Source organism: Pristiophorus japonicus, unplaced genomic scaffold, assembly GCF_044704955.1.
Source record: "Pristiophorus japonicus isolate sPriJap1 unplaced genomic scaffold, sPriJap1.hap1 HAP1_SCAFFOLD_627, whole genome shotgun sequence".
Taxonomy (NCBI): Eukaryota; Metazoa; Chordata; class Chondrichthyes; family Pristiophoridae; genus Pristiophorus; species Pristiophorus japonicus.
This window is the reverse complement of record NW_027254539.1, coordinates 124,389-141,270: the sequence shown is the minus strand read 5'-3', so window position 1 is coordinate 141,270 and position 16,882 is coordinate 124,389. Positions and strand designations below refer to the sequence as shown.

Here is a 16,882-nt window from a genome sequence, read left to right as displayed (position 1 = left end):
CTGGCAGGTGGTGAATCTGAATCTGAACCCACCGTCACCATCTTCACCCAATTCAATCTATAAGGTTATTGTGCCCACATAAGAGGTTATTGTGCAAAATTAAAGCACATACGATTGGGGGTAATGTATTGGCATGGATTGAAAATTGGTTAACTGATAGGAAACAGAGAGTAGGAATAAACGGGTCTTTTTCAGGGTGGCGGGCAGTGACTAGTGTGGTACCACGGGGATCAGTGCATGGGCCCCAGCTATTCACAATATATAGAAACATAGAAAATAGGTGCAGGAGTAGGCCATTCGGCCCTTCGAGCCTGCACCACCATTCAATAAGATCATGGCTGATCATTCAACCTTGGTATCACTTTCCTGCTTTCCCTCCATACCCCTTGATCCCTTTAGCCATGAGGGCCATATCTAACTCTCTTTTGAATATATCTAACGAACTGGCTTCTACAACTTTCTGTGGTAGAGAATTCCACAGGTTAACAACTCTCCGAGTGAAGAAGTTTCTCCTCATCTCGGTCTTAAATGGCTTACCCCTTATCCTTAGACTATAACCCCAGCATCGGGAACATTCTTCCTGCCTCTAACCTGTCCAATCCTGACAGAATTTTGTATGTTTCTATGATATCCCCTCTCATTCTTCTAAACTCCAGTGAATACAAGCCCACTCGATCCAGTCTCTCCTGATATGTCAGTCCTGCCATCCCGGGAATCAGTCTGGTGAACCTTCGCTGCACTCCCTCAATAGCAAGAATGTCCTTCCTCAGATTAGGAGACCAAAACTGAACACAATACTCAAGGTGTTGCCGCATCAAGACCCTGTACAACTGCAGTAAGACCTCCCTGCTCCAATACTCAAATCCTATAGCTATGAAGGCCAACATGCCATTTTTCACTGCCTGCTGTACCTGCTTGCCAAGTTTCAATGACTGATGTACCATGACATCCAGGTGTCATTGCACCTCCCCTTTTACTAATCTGTCACCATTCAGATAATATTCTGCCTTCCTCTTTTTGCTAACAAGTGGATAACCTCACATTTATCCACATTATACTGCATCTGCCATGCATTTGCCCACTCACTAACCTGTCCAAGAATCCTCCTCACAGCTCACACTGCCACCCAGCTTAGAGTCATCTGCATCAACTTGGAGATATTACACTCAATTCCTTCATCTAAATCATTAATGTATATTGTAAATAGCTGGGGGCCCAGCACTGAACCCTGCGGCACCCCACTAGTCATTGTCTGCCATTCTGAAAAGTACCCATTTATTCCGACTCTCTGCTTCCTGTCTGCCAACCAGTTCTTTATCCACGTCAATACATTACCCCCAATACCATGTGCTTTAATTTTGCACACTAATCTCTTGTATGGGACAATGTCAAAAGTCTTTTGAAAGTCCAAATACACCACATCCACCCGTTCTCCCTTGTCCACTCTACTAGTTACATCCTCAAAAAATTCTAGAAGATTTGTCAAGCATGATTTCCCTTTCATAAATCCATGCTGACTTGGACCGATCCTGTCACTGCTTTCCAAATGCGCTGCTATTTCATCTTTAATAATTGATTCCAACATTTTCCCCACCACCGATGTCAGGCAAACCGGTCTATAATTCACTGTTTTCTCTCTCACTCCTTTTTTAAAATGTGGTGTTACATTAGCTACCCTCCAGTCCATAGGAACTGATCCAGAGTCAATAGAATGTTGGAAAGTGATCACCAATGCATCCACTATTTCGAGGACCACTTCCTTAAGTACTCTGGGATGCAGCCTAATAGGCCCTGGGGATTTATCGGCCTTCAATCCCATCTATTTCCCTAACACAATTTTCTGACTGATAAGGATTCCCTTCAGTTCCTCCTTCTCGCTTGACCCTCGGAGCCCTAGTATTGCCGAAAGGTTATTTGTGTCTTCCTTAGACAGAACCAAAGTATTTGTTCAATTAGTCTGCCATTTCTTTGTTCCCTACTATAAATTCACTTGATTCTGACTGCAAGGGACCTATGTTTGTCTTCACTAACTTTTTCTCTTCACATATCTATAAAAGCTTTTGCAATCAGTTTTTATGTTCCCTGCAAGCTTCCTCTCATACTCTATTTTCCCCTTCCTAATTAAACCCTTTGTCCTCCACTGCTGAACTCTAAATTTCTCCCAGTCCTCAGGTTTACTGCTTTTTCTGGCCATTTTATATGCCTCTTCCTTGGATTTAACACTATCCCTAATTTCACTTGTTAGCCACAGTTGAGCCATTTTCCCCATTTTATTTTTACTCCAGACAGGAATGTACAATTGTTGAAGTTCATCCATGTGATCTATAAAAGTCTGCCATTGCCTATCCACCGTCAACCCTTTAAGTATCATTTTCCAGTCTATCCTAGCCAATTCACGTCTCATACCATCAAAGTTATCTTTGCTTAAGTTCAGGACCCTAGTCTCTGAATTAACTCCATCTTAATAAAGAATTCTGCCATATTATGATCACTCTTTCCCAAGGGCCCTCGCACAACAAGATTGCTAATTAGTCCTCTCTCATTACGCAACACCCAGTCTAGGATGGCCAGCTCTCTAGTTGGTTCCTCGACATATTGATCTAGAAAACCATCCCTAATACACTCCAGGAAATCCTCCTCCACCGTATTGTTACCAGTTTGGCTAGCCCAATCTATATGTAGATTAAAGTCCCCATGATAACTGCTGTACCTTTATTGCACGCATCCCTAATTTCTTGTTTGATGCTATCCCCAACCTCACTACTACTGTTTGGTGATCTGTACACAACTCCCACTAGCGTTTTCTGCCCTTTGGTATTCAGCAGCACCACCATACAGATTGCACATCATCCAAGCTAATGTACTTTCTTACTATTGCGTTAATTTCCTCTTTAACCAGCAACACTACCCCACCTCCTTTTCCTTTCTGTCTATCCTTCCTGAATGTCGAATACCCCTGGATGTTGAGTTCCCAGCCTTGGTCACCCTGGAGCCATGTCTCCGTAATCTCAATGATATCATATTTGTTAATAGTTGCCTGCGCAGTTAATTCGTCCACCTTATTATGAATACTCCTTGCATTGAGGCACAGAGCTTTCAGGCTTTCTTTTTAACACTCTTTTTAATACTCTTTGTCCCTTTAGAATTAAGCTGTAATGTGGCCCTTTTTGATTTTTGCCTTGGATTTCTCTGCCCTCTACTTTTACTTTTCTCCTTTCTATCTTTTGCTTCTGCCCCCATTTTACTTCCCTCAGTCTCCCTGCATAGATTCCCATCCCCCTGCCATATTAGTTTAACCCCTCCCCAATAGCACGAGCAAACACTCCCCCTAGGACATCGGTTCCGTGTTGCCCAGATGCAGACCGTCTGTTTTGTACTGGTCCCAGCTCCCCCAGAACCGCTTCCAATGACCCCGGAATTTGAATCCCTCCCTCTTGCACCACTCCTCAACCACGTATTCATCTTAACTATCCTGCTATTTCTACTCTGACTGGTAGCAATCCTGAGATTACTACCTCTGTGGTCCTACTTTTTAATTTAACTCCTAGCTTCCTAAATTCAGCTTGTAGGACCTCATCCCATTTTTTACCTATATCGTTGGTATCTATATGCACCACGACAACTGGCTGTTCACCTTCTCCCTCCAGAATGCCCTGCAGCCGCACCGAGACATCCTTGACCCTTGCACCAGGGAGGCAACATACTATCCTGGAGTCTTGGTTGCAACCGCAGAAACGCCTGTCTATTCCCCTTACAATAGAATCCCCTACCACTATAGCTTTCCCACTCTTTTTCCTGCTGCTGCTTGGCTGCTGCTGCCTTCCCCTGATGAGTCATCTCCCCCAACAGTACCCAAGGTGATGTATCTGTTTTGGAGATTAATATATAAATGATTTGGATGAGGGAACCAAATGTAATATTTCCAAGTTTGCTGAAGACACAAAACTAGGTGGGATTGTGAGCAAAGACACTGCAAGGTGATTTAGATAGGTTGAGTGAGTGGGCAAACACATGGCAGATGCAGTATAATGTGGATAAATGTGAAGTTATCCACTTTGGCAGGAAAAACATAAGGACAAAGTATTATTTAAATAGCGCTGGCTTGGGAAATGTCGATGTGCAAAGGGACCTGGCTGTCCTTGTACACTAGTCATTGAAAGTGTTATGTAATGATGTGTGTATCATCCCAGTACTTTAAATGTAATGTAAGCACTATGCCACACCACAGAGGGCGCTGTGGTGGGAAACCTGGAAGTACCTAGAACAGGCACTATATAAGGCTGACCACCACACCTGAGAGGCACGCTGGAGCTGAACAATAAAGGACGAAGGTCACAGCAGTTAGACTTGCACCAGACCGTGTGGAGTCAGTGATTTGTGTGCTACATACACCACATTGGCAACGAGGAAGCGGACGAACTCCACGCAACCATGGCTACTCTGGGCTCGCTAAAGGATTTTACCGTGGGCAATGATTGGGAGGCCTTCACGGAAAGGCTCGAGTACTACTTCACAGCAAACAACCTGACGGAGGACACGGACGCAATGAGAGAGAAGCGTAAAGCGATATTGCTCTCCAGTTGTGGAGATGAGGTTTACTGTCTCGTCAGGGATTTGCTGGCACCCGGGAGCGCTAGGGACAAGTCATACGAGGAGCTGGATGAACTCATTCATGACCAGTTGAAACCGAAGGAGAGTATCCTCATGGCCAGATACAAATTTTACCATCACTGCAGACCTGAGGGCCAGGATGTCACCAAATATGCTGCGGACCTCAAGAGACTCGCGGCGCCGTGTGATTTTGGCGCACACCTTGACGAGGCGTTACGGGACGTTTTCGTTATGGGGATTGGCCACAAGGGACTCCTTTACAAGCTGTTAGCCACGGAACCCACAGTCACTCTGACAAAGGCCATCACCATCAGCGGGGCATATATGACCTCGACTTGGAGCACCAAGCAAATGATAATAGGCTCGAACCCGTCAGGCACTGTCCACAGGATAGCGCCCACCACGGACAAAACCGGGGCAGAGAGCACGGACCTCGGGATCCTGGAACTCAGAGTCCGCTGAGGGGGACCAATCAAGCAGCACCATGCTGCTTGGAGTACACGTGCAATACCTGCCACGTTAAAGGCCACCTTCAGCGTATGTATAAAAGAAATCGGACTCACCATGTGGCTGAGGAGATGTGGGATGATCTACTGTTCAGCGAGGAGCAGGTCGAAGAAGATGAGGTGCTTGGACTGTATACGTGTACTGACGATTCGCCCCCAGTGATAAGGGAAGTAAAAATCAACTGAATCCCTGTGAGTATGGAAGTGGACACAGGCTCGGGTCCGTCGTTGATGAGTCGGAGAACTTTTGATAAACTGTGGATTAACCCAGCTGCACGACCCAAGCTGGTCCCGGTCATGGCGAAGCTGCGTACCTACACCAGGGAACTAATACCTGTTCTTGGTAGAGCGATGGTGAGGTATCCCACGGGGATGAGACGCACGGTTTACCTTTGTGGGTCGTTGCAGGCGATGGGCCGACACTCCTCGGCCGGAGGTGGATGGGGACGGTCCGTGGGAGCTGGGAAGATTTCATCACTCCACGGGCTGCTGCTCCCCGGGGTGCTGCCGTGCCCCGGGTCCCCAGAGAGCAGCACCGACCGAGCTGGAGCTGCAGCCTCAATCCACCCACAGGCAAGCCCCAGGCCCGGACCTCACACAGAGATCCTGCAGCCTCAGCCCCCACAGGCAAACAGTCCTGCACAGAGGGGCCTAGTGGGGGGGGAGTAAGCCGGCGGGATGCGAGGGATCCAGGATGGCCGGCGGTTCGGAAGAGCCCCGCCGAGGAGCTGTTAGCATCGGGCGGCGGCAGCAGTTGGAGGTCGTTGGCCACGGCGGCCGCATGGGAGGCCACTATGGAGGCCTCGGGGGGAAGCGGAAAGTGCGGCCGCTGGAGATGCCACGACGGGCGCAGGAGAGGCGGCAAGTCAGGTGGCAGCGGAGGGGAGCAGAGGCTGCGACGGCGGAGGGCATCCGGAACGGTGGAGAAGAAGATGGCGGCGGCATCGTGTTCAGAGCAGCAGAGCATCAAAGATGGCGGCGCCCAAGGAGAAACCTCGTGGAATCCTCCTGCATCAAAGATGGTGCCTTAAAAAGGAAATGCACCCAGGAGTCTTAAAAGGGCCTTACAAAGAGGTGGTCCCCACAAAGGACTTCTGTAAGGCAGAGCGAGTCTAAAATGAGCTATGTTAATGTGAGATGGCGAATTTATAATAAGAATTAATTTTTTAATGCTGAATGGCCACTGCATTTGTGTAAAATAATGGATGAAGTATAATTAATGATAAGGGCTAACAAGGAAATCAAGGATCCGTTATCAGTCAATAACTAGTTAATGTACCAGATAATATGTACCACACTAACGCACTGTCCATGCCTACCTGCCTTCCGTTGGACAAGTGTGATGTTATGTAATGACATGTGTATCGTTGTCCTGGTGCGGGGGGAAGGTGATGTTATGTAATGATGTGTGTATCGTCCCAGTACCTTAAATGTAATGTAAGCACTATGCCACACCACAGAGGGCGCTGTGGTGGGAAACCTGGAAGTACCTAGAACAGGCACTATATAAGGCTGACCACCACACCTGAGAGGCACCCTGGAGCTGAACAATAAAGGACGAAGGTCACAGCAGTTAGATTTACACCAGACCATGTGGAGTCAGTGATTTGTGTGCTACATACACCACAGAAACAAACATGCAGGTGCAGCAAGCAGTTAGGAAGACAAATGGTATGTTGGCCTTCATTGCAAGAGGATTTGAGTACAGGAGCAAGGATGTCTTACTATAGTTATACAGGACCTTGGTGAGACCGCACCTGGAGTATTGTGTGCAGTTTTGGTCTCCTTACCTAAGAAAGGAAAAACTTGCCATAGAGGGAATGCAATGAAGGTTCACCAGACTGATTCCTGGGATGGCAGGATTGTCGTATGAGGAGAGATTGGGTCGACTAGTCCTGTATTCACTAGAGTTTAGAAGAATGAGAGGGGAACTCATTGAAACTTATAAAATTCTGACTGGGTTGAATAGAATGGATGCGGGGAGGCTGTTTCCTCTGGCTGGGAAGTCTAGAACAAGAGGTCACAGTCTCAGGATAAGGGGTAGGAAATTTAGGACTGAGATGAGGAGAATTTTTTTGACTCAGAGGGTGGTGAACCTGTGGAATTCTCTGCACAGAAGGCTGTGGAGGCCAAATCACTGAATATATTTAAGAGGGAGATAGATAGATTTCTAGAAACAAAAGGCATCAAGGGGTATGGGGATAAAACGGGAATATGGTGTTGAGATAGAGAATCAGCCATGATCATATTGAATGGCGCTGGAGACTCGAAGGGCCGAATGGCCTATTACTGTTCCTATTTTCTATGTTTCTATGTTTCTATATACTGCCTTAATGTAGTTATCAAACAAAATTTGACACCGAGCCACATAAGGAGATATGGTCCCCGATTTTTGCGGTCAGCTGCACGAACAGCACTAGCCATTCATTGCTCACACTTGCCCACAGACCTTCTATAGGATTTTGTGCTGCAAGTTGTGTTGATTAGAAATTAATACTGTGCAACGCCCTCTCATCATCTTCATAGGCAGTCCCTCGGAATCGAGGAAGACTTGCTTCCACTCTTAAAATGAGTCCTTAGGTGGCTGAACAGTCGAATACGAGAGGCACAGTCCCTGTCACAGGTGGGACAGATAGTCGTTGAGGGTAAGGGTGGGTGGGACAGGTTTGCTGCACGCTCTTTCCGCTGCCTGCGCTTGATTTCTGCATGCTCTCGGCGATGAGACTCGAGGTGCTCAGCGCCCTCCCAGATGCACTTCCTCCACTTAGGGCGGTCTTTGGCCAGGGACTCCCAGGTGTCAGTGGGGATGTTGCATTTTATCAGGGAGGCTTTGAGGCTGTCCTTGTAACATTTCCTCTGCCCACCTTTGGCTCGTTTGCCATGAAGGAGTTCCGAGTAGAGCGTTTGCTTTGGGAATCTCGCGTCTGGCATGTGGACAATGTGGCCTGCCCAGAGGAACTAATCAAGTATGGTCATTGCTTCAATGCTGGGGATGTTGGCCTGGTTGAGGTCGCTAATGTTGGTGCATCTGTCCTCCCAGGGGATTTGTAGGATCTTGCAGCGACATCGTTGGTGGTATTTCTCCAGCGACTTGAGGTGCCTACTGTACATGGTCCATGTCTCTGTGCGGCAAGGGCAGGCTGCTGGAGGACCTTTGTCTTACGGATGTTTAGCGTAAGGCCCATGCCTCGGTAAATAAGTCGACTATGTCTTGGAATTCAGCATCTGAATGTGCGCAGACGCAGGCGTCGTCTGTGTACTGTAGCTCGCGACAGAGGTTGGAGTGGTCTTGGACCTGGCCTGGAGACGGCGAAGGTTGAACAGGTTCCCACTGGTTTTGTAGTTTGTTGACTGTGAGGTGGAGCATGGCAGCGAGGAAGATTGAGAAGGGGGTTTGGGTGATGATGGAGCCCTGTTTGACCCTAGTCCAGACGTGGATTGGGTCTGTAATGGATCCGTTGGTCAGGATCACGGCCTGCATGTCGTCGTGCAGCAGGCGGAGGATGGTGACGAACTTTTCGGGGCATCCAAAATGGAGAAGGACGCTCCATAGACCCTCGTGGTTGACAGTGTCAAAGGCCTTTGTAAGGTTGACGAAGGCCATGTATAAGGGCTGGCGCTGTCCCCTGCATTTTTCCTGCAGCTGTCGCGCTGCAAAAATCATGTCCGTTGTGCACCGTAGGGGACGAAATCCGCACTGTGACTCCGGGAGGAGCTCCTCGGCCACAGGGAGAAGACGGTTGAGGAGGACTCTAACGACAACTTTCCCAGTGGCTGATAGCAGGGAGATTTCTCTGTAGTTGCCGCAGTCGGACTTGTCCCCTTTTTTAAAGATGGTCACGGTCACTGCATCTCTGAGATCTCTCGGCATGCTATCCTCCCTCCAGATGAGAGAGATGAGGTCATGTATTCGCGCCAACAGTGCCTCTCCACCGTACTTCAGTGCCTCAGCAGGGATTCTATCCGCTCCTGTAGCCTTGTTGTTCTTAAGCTGTCTTTTGGCTTTTTCTACCTCGTGCAGTGCTGGGGTTTTACTGAGATGGTGGCAGGTAGCATGCTGCGGGATGGAGTTGAGAACAGTCGAGTCAAAGTCAGAGTCTTGATTGAGGAGATCTTCGAAATGCTCCTTCCAGCGGGCCCTGACTGCCTCGGTGTCCTTGATGAGTGTTTCCTCGTTCTTGGCCAGCAGTGGGGTGGGGCCTTGGGAGTTTGGACCATAGGTGGCCTTGAAGAATCCTCGCACATCATGGCTGTCGGCCAGCTGCTGTATCTCTTGTGCTTTCTTCATCTACCACCTGTTCTTTAGTACGCCCTTTACTGGGGATCTGGCACCCATGTGAACAATGTTGTGTCTCTTTAATCAATCAGATTGAAGAACCCTTACTAATTTATTCTTTAATAACAATGAACGTTGCTAGCTTCACTCTTATTCATACAGCAAAATCCGGGCCATTTGGTTCTTTGAAAACATTAAGGCTGAGAGGGTATTGCATAGGATTCAGCCTCTCTGTACAAAAAAAATGGACAAAACAGCGGAAGGGCTGTTGATAGTGGCCATTCCCCACTTAGCTTTTGCTGCACCAAGGTTATTCTCCCTCAGCACATAATCCTGCACCATGAAATGTGCCAGTCTGCAACACTCGGTCACAGACAGCACCATTTCTCAAAGATGGCGCCTTTAAATAACGCTCCCCCAGCTGACTCCTGCCTGAAACTCAACAGCTGAAGCTGGCGTTATCCGCGCCAGGTGGGAACACAGCACGCAAATTTAGCTTCTGGGGTGGTAACGGGACGCTGCACATGGTGGTGGTGTCATCATCGCTGGGCGCAGCGAGCAGGGCGCTACGTGCTTAGCATTGGACTGTACCATCTGTACCTTGTGGTAAAGCTTTACAGAAGAACAAGTTTAAAAAAAGGAGAAAGAGATAGAACGAGTAATTACAGTCCAGTCAGCCTAACCTCAGTGGTGGGAAAATTATTGGAAAAAATCCTGAAGGACAGGATAAATCTTAATTTGGTAAGACATGGATTAATCAAGGACAGTCAGTACGGAGTTGTTAAGGAAAAGTCGTGTCTGAATAACTTGATTGAATTTTTTGAGGAGCTAACTAGGAGGGTTGATGAGGGCAGTGTATATAATGTAATGTATATGGATTTTAGCAAAGCTTTTGATAATGTCCCACATATATACTGGTTATGAAAGTAATAGCCCATGGGATCCAGGGAAAAGTGGCAAGTTGGATTCAAAATTGGCTCAGAGGCAGGAAGCAAAGGGTAATGGTTGATGGTTGTTTTTGTGACTGGAAGGCTGTATGCAGTGGGGTTCCGCAGGGCTCAGTGCTGGGTCCCTTGCTTTTTGTGGTATATATCAATGACTTGGGCTTAAATGTTGGGGGTATGATTAAGAAGTTTGCAGATGACACTAAAATAGGCTGTGTGGTTGATAATGAAGACGAAAGCTGTGGACTGTAGGAAGGTATCAATGTGCTGGTCAGGTGGGTGGAACAGTGGCAAATGGAATTTAATCCAGACAAGTGTGAGGTAATGCATTTGGGGAGGTCAAACAAGGCAAGGGAATACACATTAAATGTGTAAGGTTTACACACTTTCACAAAAGGTACAGGAAGCGACCATGAACTAAAAATGGTTTAAAACAAGCTTTTGGGATTGACTGGGCAAGGGAGGAAAAGGCGCCAACCTGCGGTAGGTGGTGACTCATCACCAAATAAAAACAATCTCTGCGGTCAAGAGCCAGACCTGTTTATGCATCAAAACAAAGGGGTTGATGCAATCCCACCGACGAGCCCCTGGATTGATTGGCCGGGTGGGGAAAAACAGTTCCCTCTAGAGACTACAAGTCTGCAAGAAACCAGGACAACAAAGTGTTGTGTATTGTGCCAGTACCTCAAATGTATGACAAGTACAATGATGCACCACAGAGGGCGCTGCGGTGGGAGACCTGAAAGTACCTGCACGAGGCAGTATATAAGGCCCCCCCAGCACACCTGTGGGCACTCTGAAGCTAGTGAATAAAGGACAAAGGTCACAGCAGTTAGATCAACAACAGACCACGTGGAGTCAGTGTTTTGTGTGCTACATACATACATTGACAATGAGGAAGCGGACGAACTCAACGCAACCATGGCTACTCTGGGCTCGCTAAAGGATTTTACCGTGCACAATGATTGGGAGGCCTTCAGGGAACGGCTTGAGTACTGCTTCACAGCAAACAACCTGACGGAGGACACGGACACAATGAGAGAGAGGCCTAAGGCGATATTGCTCTCCAGTTGTGGCGATGAGGTTTACTGAATAATCAGGGATTTGCTGGCACCTGAGAGCGCCAGGGACAAGTCATACGAGGAGCTGGTCGAACTCATTCGTGACCAGTTGCAACTGAAGGAGAGTATCCTAATGGCCAGATACAAATTTTACCATCACTGCAGACCCGAGGACCAGGATGTCACCAAATATGCTGCGGACCTCAGGAGACTTGCGGCGCCATTTGATTTTGGGGCACACCTTGACGAGGCACTGCAGGACATTTTCGTCATGGGGATCGGCCATGAGGGCTTCCTTCACAAGCTGCTAGCCACGGAACCCACAGTCACCCTGACAAAGGCCATCACCATCAGCCGGGCAGATATGACCTCGATGTGCAGCACCAAGCAAATAATCCACACAGCCTCGAACCTGGCAGGCACCGTCCACAGGATAGCGCCCACCACGGACAGTACTGCAGAATGTGGCTCTGCCCAGGGTAGAGAGCACAGACCCCGGGGTCCTCGAACTCAGAGTCCGCTGAGGGGGGCCAATCAAGCAGCACCATGCTGGCGCTGCGGAGGAAGCCATGGGGCTCACCGGTGCAGGTTTGCGAAGTACACGTGCAATACCTGCCACATTAAAGGCCACCTTCAGCGCATGTGTAAAAGAAATCGGACTCACCACGTGGCTGAGGAGACGGGGGATGATCCACTGCTCAGCGAGGGGCAGGCAGACGAAGATGAGGTGATGGGACTGTATACGTGCACCGACGATTCTTCCCCTGTGATAATGGAAGTAAAAATTGACAGAGTCCCAGTGAGTATGGCAGTGGATACGGGATCGGGTCCGTCGTTGATGAGTCAGAGAACTTTTGATAAACTGTGGGGTAACCCGGCTGCACGACCCAAGCTGGTCCCGGTTAAGGCAAAGCTGCGTACTTACACCGAGGCGCTGATACCTGTTCTCGGCAGAACGGATGTGCAGGTATCTCACGGGAGTGAGACGCACGGTTTACTCTTATGGATCATTGCAGGCGATGGGCCAACGCTCCTCGGCAGAAGATGGATGGGAAAGGTCCGTGGGAGCTGGGAAGACTTCATCCCTCTACAGACTGCAGCCTCAGCCTCCACAGATGAGCAGCCTCAAGGAGAGCCAGACTGCAGGTGTGATGGGCCTATTGTTGGGGTGCGGGCCGGCGGGGCACTGCGGGCGAAGCAGTCGGGCGGCCTCAGCAGCAGCAGAAGGAACGGCCTCGGCGGCCTCAGGAGAGGCGGCCTCGGTGGCCGCAGAAGGAACGGCCTCGGCGGCCTCAGGAGAGGCGGCCTCGGTGGCCGCAGAAGGAACGGCCTCGGCGGCCTCAGGAGAGGCGGCCTCGGTGGCCGCAGAAGGAACGGCCTCGGCGGCCTCAGGAGAGACGGCCTCGGTGGCCGCAGAAGGAACGGCCTCGGCGGCCTCAGGAGAGGCGGCCTCGGTGGCCGCAGAAGGAACGGCCTCGGCGGCCTCAGGAGAGGCGGCCTCGGTGGCCGCAGAAGGAACGGCCTCGGCGGCCTCAGGAGAGGCGGCCTCGGTGGCCGCAGAAGGAACGGCCTCGGCGGCCTCAGGAGAGGCGGCCTCGGTGGCCGCAGAAGGAACAGCCTCGGCGGCAGCAGGGGAACTGGCCTCGGCGGCGGCAGAAGGGTCAAATCCAGGCCCACTATAGAGCCGCCAATGGAGAGTGTGTGTCTGTCTGGCAAAGAGTTCAGGGCTTTGTCCCTGTGTCCATCAAGTATTCCCGTTCTTTTTTTTTCTTCGCCAGCGAGCTCAAAATGGCGGTGAGCCTCGTGGCACCGGAGACAAAGGCCAGCAGAGAACCTAAGATGGCGGCATCCAAAGAACACCTCGTGGGAGCCACAAGATGACGTCTTAAAAGCGAAATGCTCCTGGGAGTCTTAAAAGGGCATTATACCACTGCGGTCCCCACAAAGATTTTTGGACTTTTGTAAGGCTAGAGAGAGAGAGACCAAATGTGCTATGGAATGAGGATGATGGATTTATGACATGAATTAATACTTTAATGCCGGGTGGTCACTGCGTTTATAATAATGGACATGAACTGCGAATCACGATAAGAGTTGTTATTTTAATGCTGAAATGTATCTGTGGTTAAAATCAGGGACGCGGATTCATGACTAACAACATTAATGGGTTGAGGCATTTTTCGATGTAGGGGATTCAGCAACGGCTTTTTGAATTGAAGGGGGAAGTGATGTTGTGTATTGTGCCAGTACCTCAAATGTATGACAAGTACAATGGTGCACCACAGAGGGCGCTGCGGTGGGAGACCTGAAAGTACCTGCACGAGGCAGTATATAAGCCCCCCACAGCACACCTATGGGCACTCTGAAGCTAGTGAATAAAGGACCAAAGTCACAGCAGTTAGATCAACAACAGACCGCGTGGAGTCAGTGTTTCGTGTGATACATACACTACACACAGGATCCCACAAGGTGTGCATTTTGGAGAATGGGGCACTTAAGATAAGGAGTTATCTTTTGCCCTGTCGACTCCGTGTGCAAATTGTGGATATCCAGACCCATCACAGCAGCCAGTCAAACGGATCATCACAAACAACGAAACCGATCCAGACGCATTAACGGAAACCTCAGCTCAGCGGGACATTTATTCATAAAATGGATATATATACATGAGCTGGAAGCAGCTCAGAGCGAACGAAAAGGAATGAATGAACATGGAAGAAATGGAAGAGAAGAGAATGACCAGAAAAGGGAACATTGAAGAGGACAACCTGTCACAGCACCAACGACCACGAACCTACAATCTAGCAACTAACTGGATGGATGATTGTATGCCTTCGGTCAATTCTCTCAGAAATCTTGTTCTGTAACTTTTAGTTAGTTTTTGCGTAATAAAACTGACAGTTGGGCTAAGCCTAAACTTTGCGTCACGTGTAGTCCTTTCCTGTAATTCCCGACGTCTACGAATCAAAGTAGAGTGTAAAATGAACACTCTACAGAAAATGGTGACCATGGCAGGATCTCGGAGTTTGGAATAGGATCACTGACACAAATCAAGGGCAAGAAACCCTGGGGAGGCTTGGTTAAGTCTCAAGTCGGCTAAGGTAGCCGTAGGATGAAAGGAATCTCAAGGGCAGCTAGGACAAGAGAAGGAAAGAAAAAGTCTTGGGTACGCTGGAGTAATCCTGGGTTGACTAGGGTAGCCACCGAGAAAAGTAATCGCGGGTAGTCTGCGAAGGGGTCTCGAGGAGACCAAAGGAATCTCAAGGGTGACTTGCGCAACCAGAGGAGAGAAACCGTCTCGGACAGGCTGGAGTAATCTCGGGTCGACTAGGGTAGCCACAGAGAGGAACCTGAGTAACAGTAACTGCAGGTCACTGTGAGGTGGCCTCAGGGGAGACCAAGGTAGTCAGGGAAAATTTCTCAGCCAGAGGCACTGGAAATGGACTCACCGCAGCAAAATGCGGTAGAGCCCGTGGCTAAGAGCAGTCGTAGGAAGTCCATGGAGGCTAAGGTAGCTGCATATATATGCAACAAACTGGACATTTCAAAGCCATGGGCACGAGAAATGCTGCACTCTGGGGATCCGCAGGAAAAAGCGGCTGAGTGGACAGTTAGTAGTAATCACAAAGGGTCAAAAGAGAAGGCGATTTGGCTCATGTGCCTCCAGAAGCAGACACAACTGTTGCGAGAAAAGGTAGGACAGTTGGAGGAGGAGAATAAGAAATTAAAAGGTGAGATAAGCAGTTTCGAGAAAGAAAAGTAGGACCAAGGTATTTGTTATGTATTAATGCTTGGGGGTCACCAGACACCAGATGGCGCCATGGTCGGAGGTCATCGGCCTGTACGCATGTGGCATGTGTGCTTGGTCACCTGTATATAAGCCGGATGTCTTTGTCAAGCTGGCAGTCTCGGGCTGGAATAAAGATGGATCAGGTTGCACCTGAGTGAGTTTACAGTAACCAGACTCTTGAGTCATTGGTGACGAGGTAATTTAGGAACCTTCGCATGCACAATGGGCACTGTTGAATCTGGTGAGATTTGTGGAGAGCGAGGATTGGGCCGATTTTTGACACAAAGATTAGTGGGAAAACGGGTTGTGTAGAGGACACAGAGAGGCTGCAAAGAGAGTTAGATAGGTTAAGCGAATGGGCTAAGGTTTGGCAGATGGAATACAATGTCGGAAAGTGTGAGGTCATCCACCTTGGGAAAAAAAACAAAAAAAGGAATATTATTTGAATGGGGAGAAATTACAACATGCTGCGGTGCAGAGGGACCTGGGGGTCCTTGTGCATGAATCCCAAAAAGTTAGTTTGCAGGTGCAGCAGGTAATCAGGAAGTTGAATGGAATGTTGGCCTTCATTGCGAGAGGGATGAAGTACAAAAGCAGGGAGGTCCTTCTGCAACTGTATAGGGTATTGGTGAGGCCGCACCTGGAGTACTGCGTGCAGTTTTGGTCGCCTTACTTAAGGAAGGCTGTACTGGCTTTGGAGGGGGTACAGAGACGATTCAGTAGGCTGATTCTGGAGATGAGGGGGTTACTTTATGATGATAGATTGAGTAGACTGGGTCTTTACTCGTTGGAGTCCAGAAGGATGAGGGGTGATCTTATAGAAACATTTAAAATAATGAAAGGGATAGACAAGATAGAGGCAGAGAGGTTGTTTCCACTGGTCGGGGCACTAGGGGGCACAGCCTCAAAATACGGAGGAGCCAATTTAAAACCAAGTTGTGAAGGAATTTCTTCTCCCAGAGGAATTGTGGAATTCTCTGCCCAAGGAAGCAGTTGAGGCTAGCTCATTGAATGTATTCAAGTCACAGATAGATAGATTTTTAACTAATAAGGGAATTAAGGGTTATGGGGAGCGGGCGGGTAAGTGGAGCTGAGTCCACGGCCAGATCAGCCATGATCTTGTTGAATGGCGGAGCAGGCTCCTGACCCTAATTCTAATGTTCTTATGATTTTGTCGACCGCCTCGATCAGTATTTTGTGGCCAACGGCATGGAGGCAGAGGCCTACGCAGTTAAGCACAGGACAGTTCTCCTCACCGTTTGTGGTCCGAAAATTTACGGCTTCATGAAGAATCTTCTCTCGCCTGTACGTCCAGCAGTAAAAGGGTACGAGAAATTGTGTACGTTGGGTGGGTAACCATCTAAAGCCAAAAGTGGGGATCATCATATCACGCTACCGTTTCTAAACGCATGTACGTGCTGAGGGCCAGGACGAGTCAGGATTTGTCGTCAACCTGCAATGTCTTGCTGAGCCGTGTAAGTTCAGGAACATGCTGGAAGACATGCTGCATGATGTCTTCGTGATAGGCATCAACCATGATGCGATCCTCAGGAAGCTGTTGGCTGCAGAGACGCTGGAGTTGAAAAAGGCCATCGTGACTGCCCAGGCATGCATGACGACGGATGACAATTTGAGGCAGATATCATTGACGAGTCGGAGTTCCACGGCAAGTACTGTAAACAAGATGGCATCGT

The 16,882-nt window shown here is 48.9% G+C and overlaps 1 protein-coding gene across 1 annotated transcript; it reads left to right on the top strand.

The window, feature by feature from the left end:
• Nucleotides 1–12,513: 12,513 nt before the first annotated feature.
• On the top strand, nucleotides 12,514–13,080 carry LOC139255774 (antifreeze protein Maxi-like). The gene has a single exon (XM_070873986.1). The coding sequence runs from the start codon at nucleotides 12,514–12,516 to the stop codon at nucleotides 13,078–13,080; it is 567 nt and encodes a 188-aa protein (XP_070730087.1).
• The last annotated feature ends 3,802 nt before the right edge of the window (nucleotides 13,081–16,882 follow it).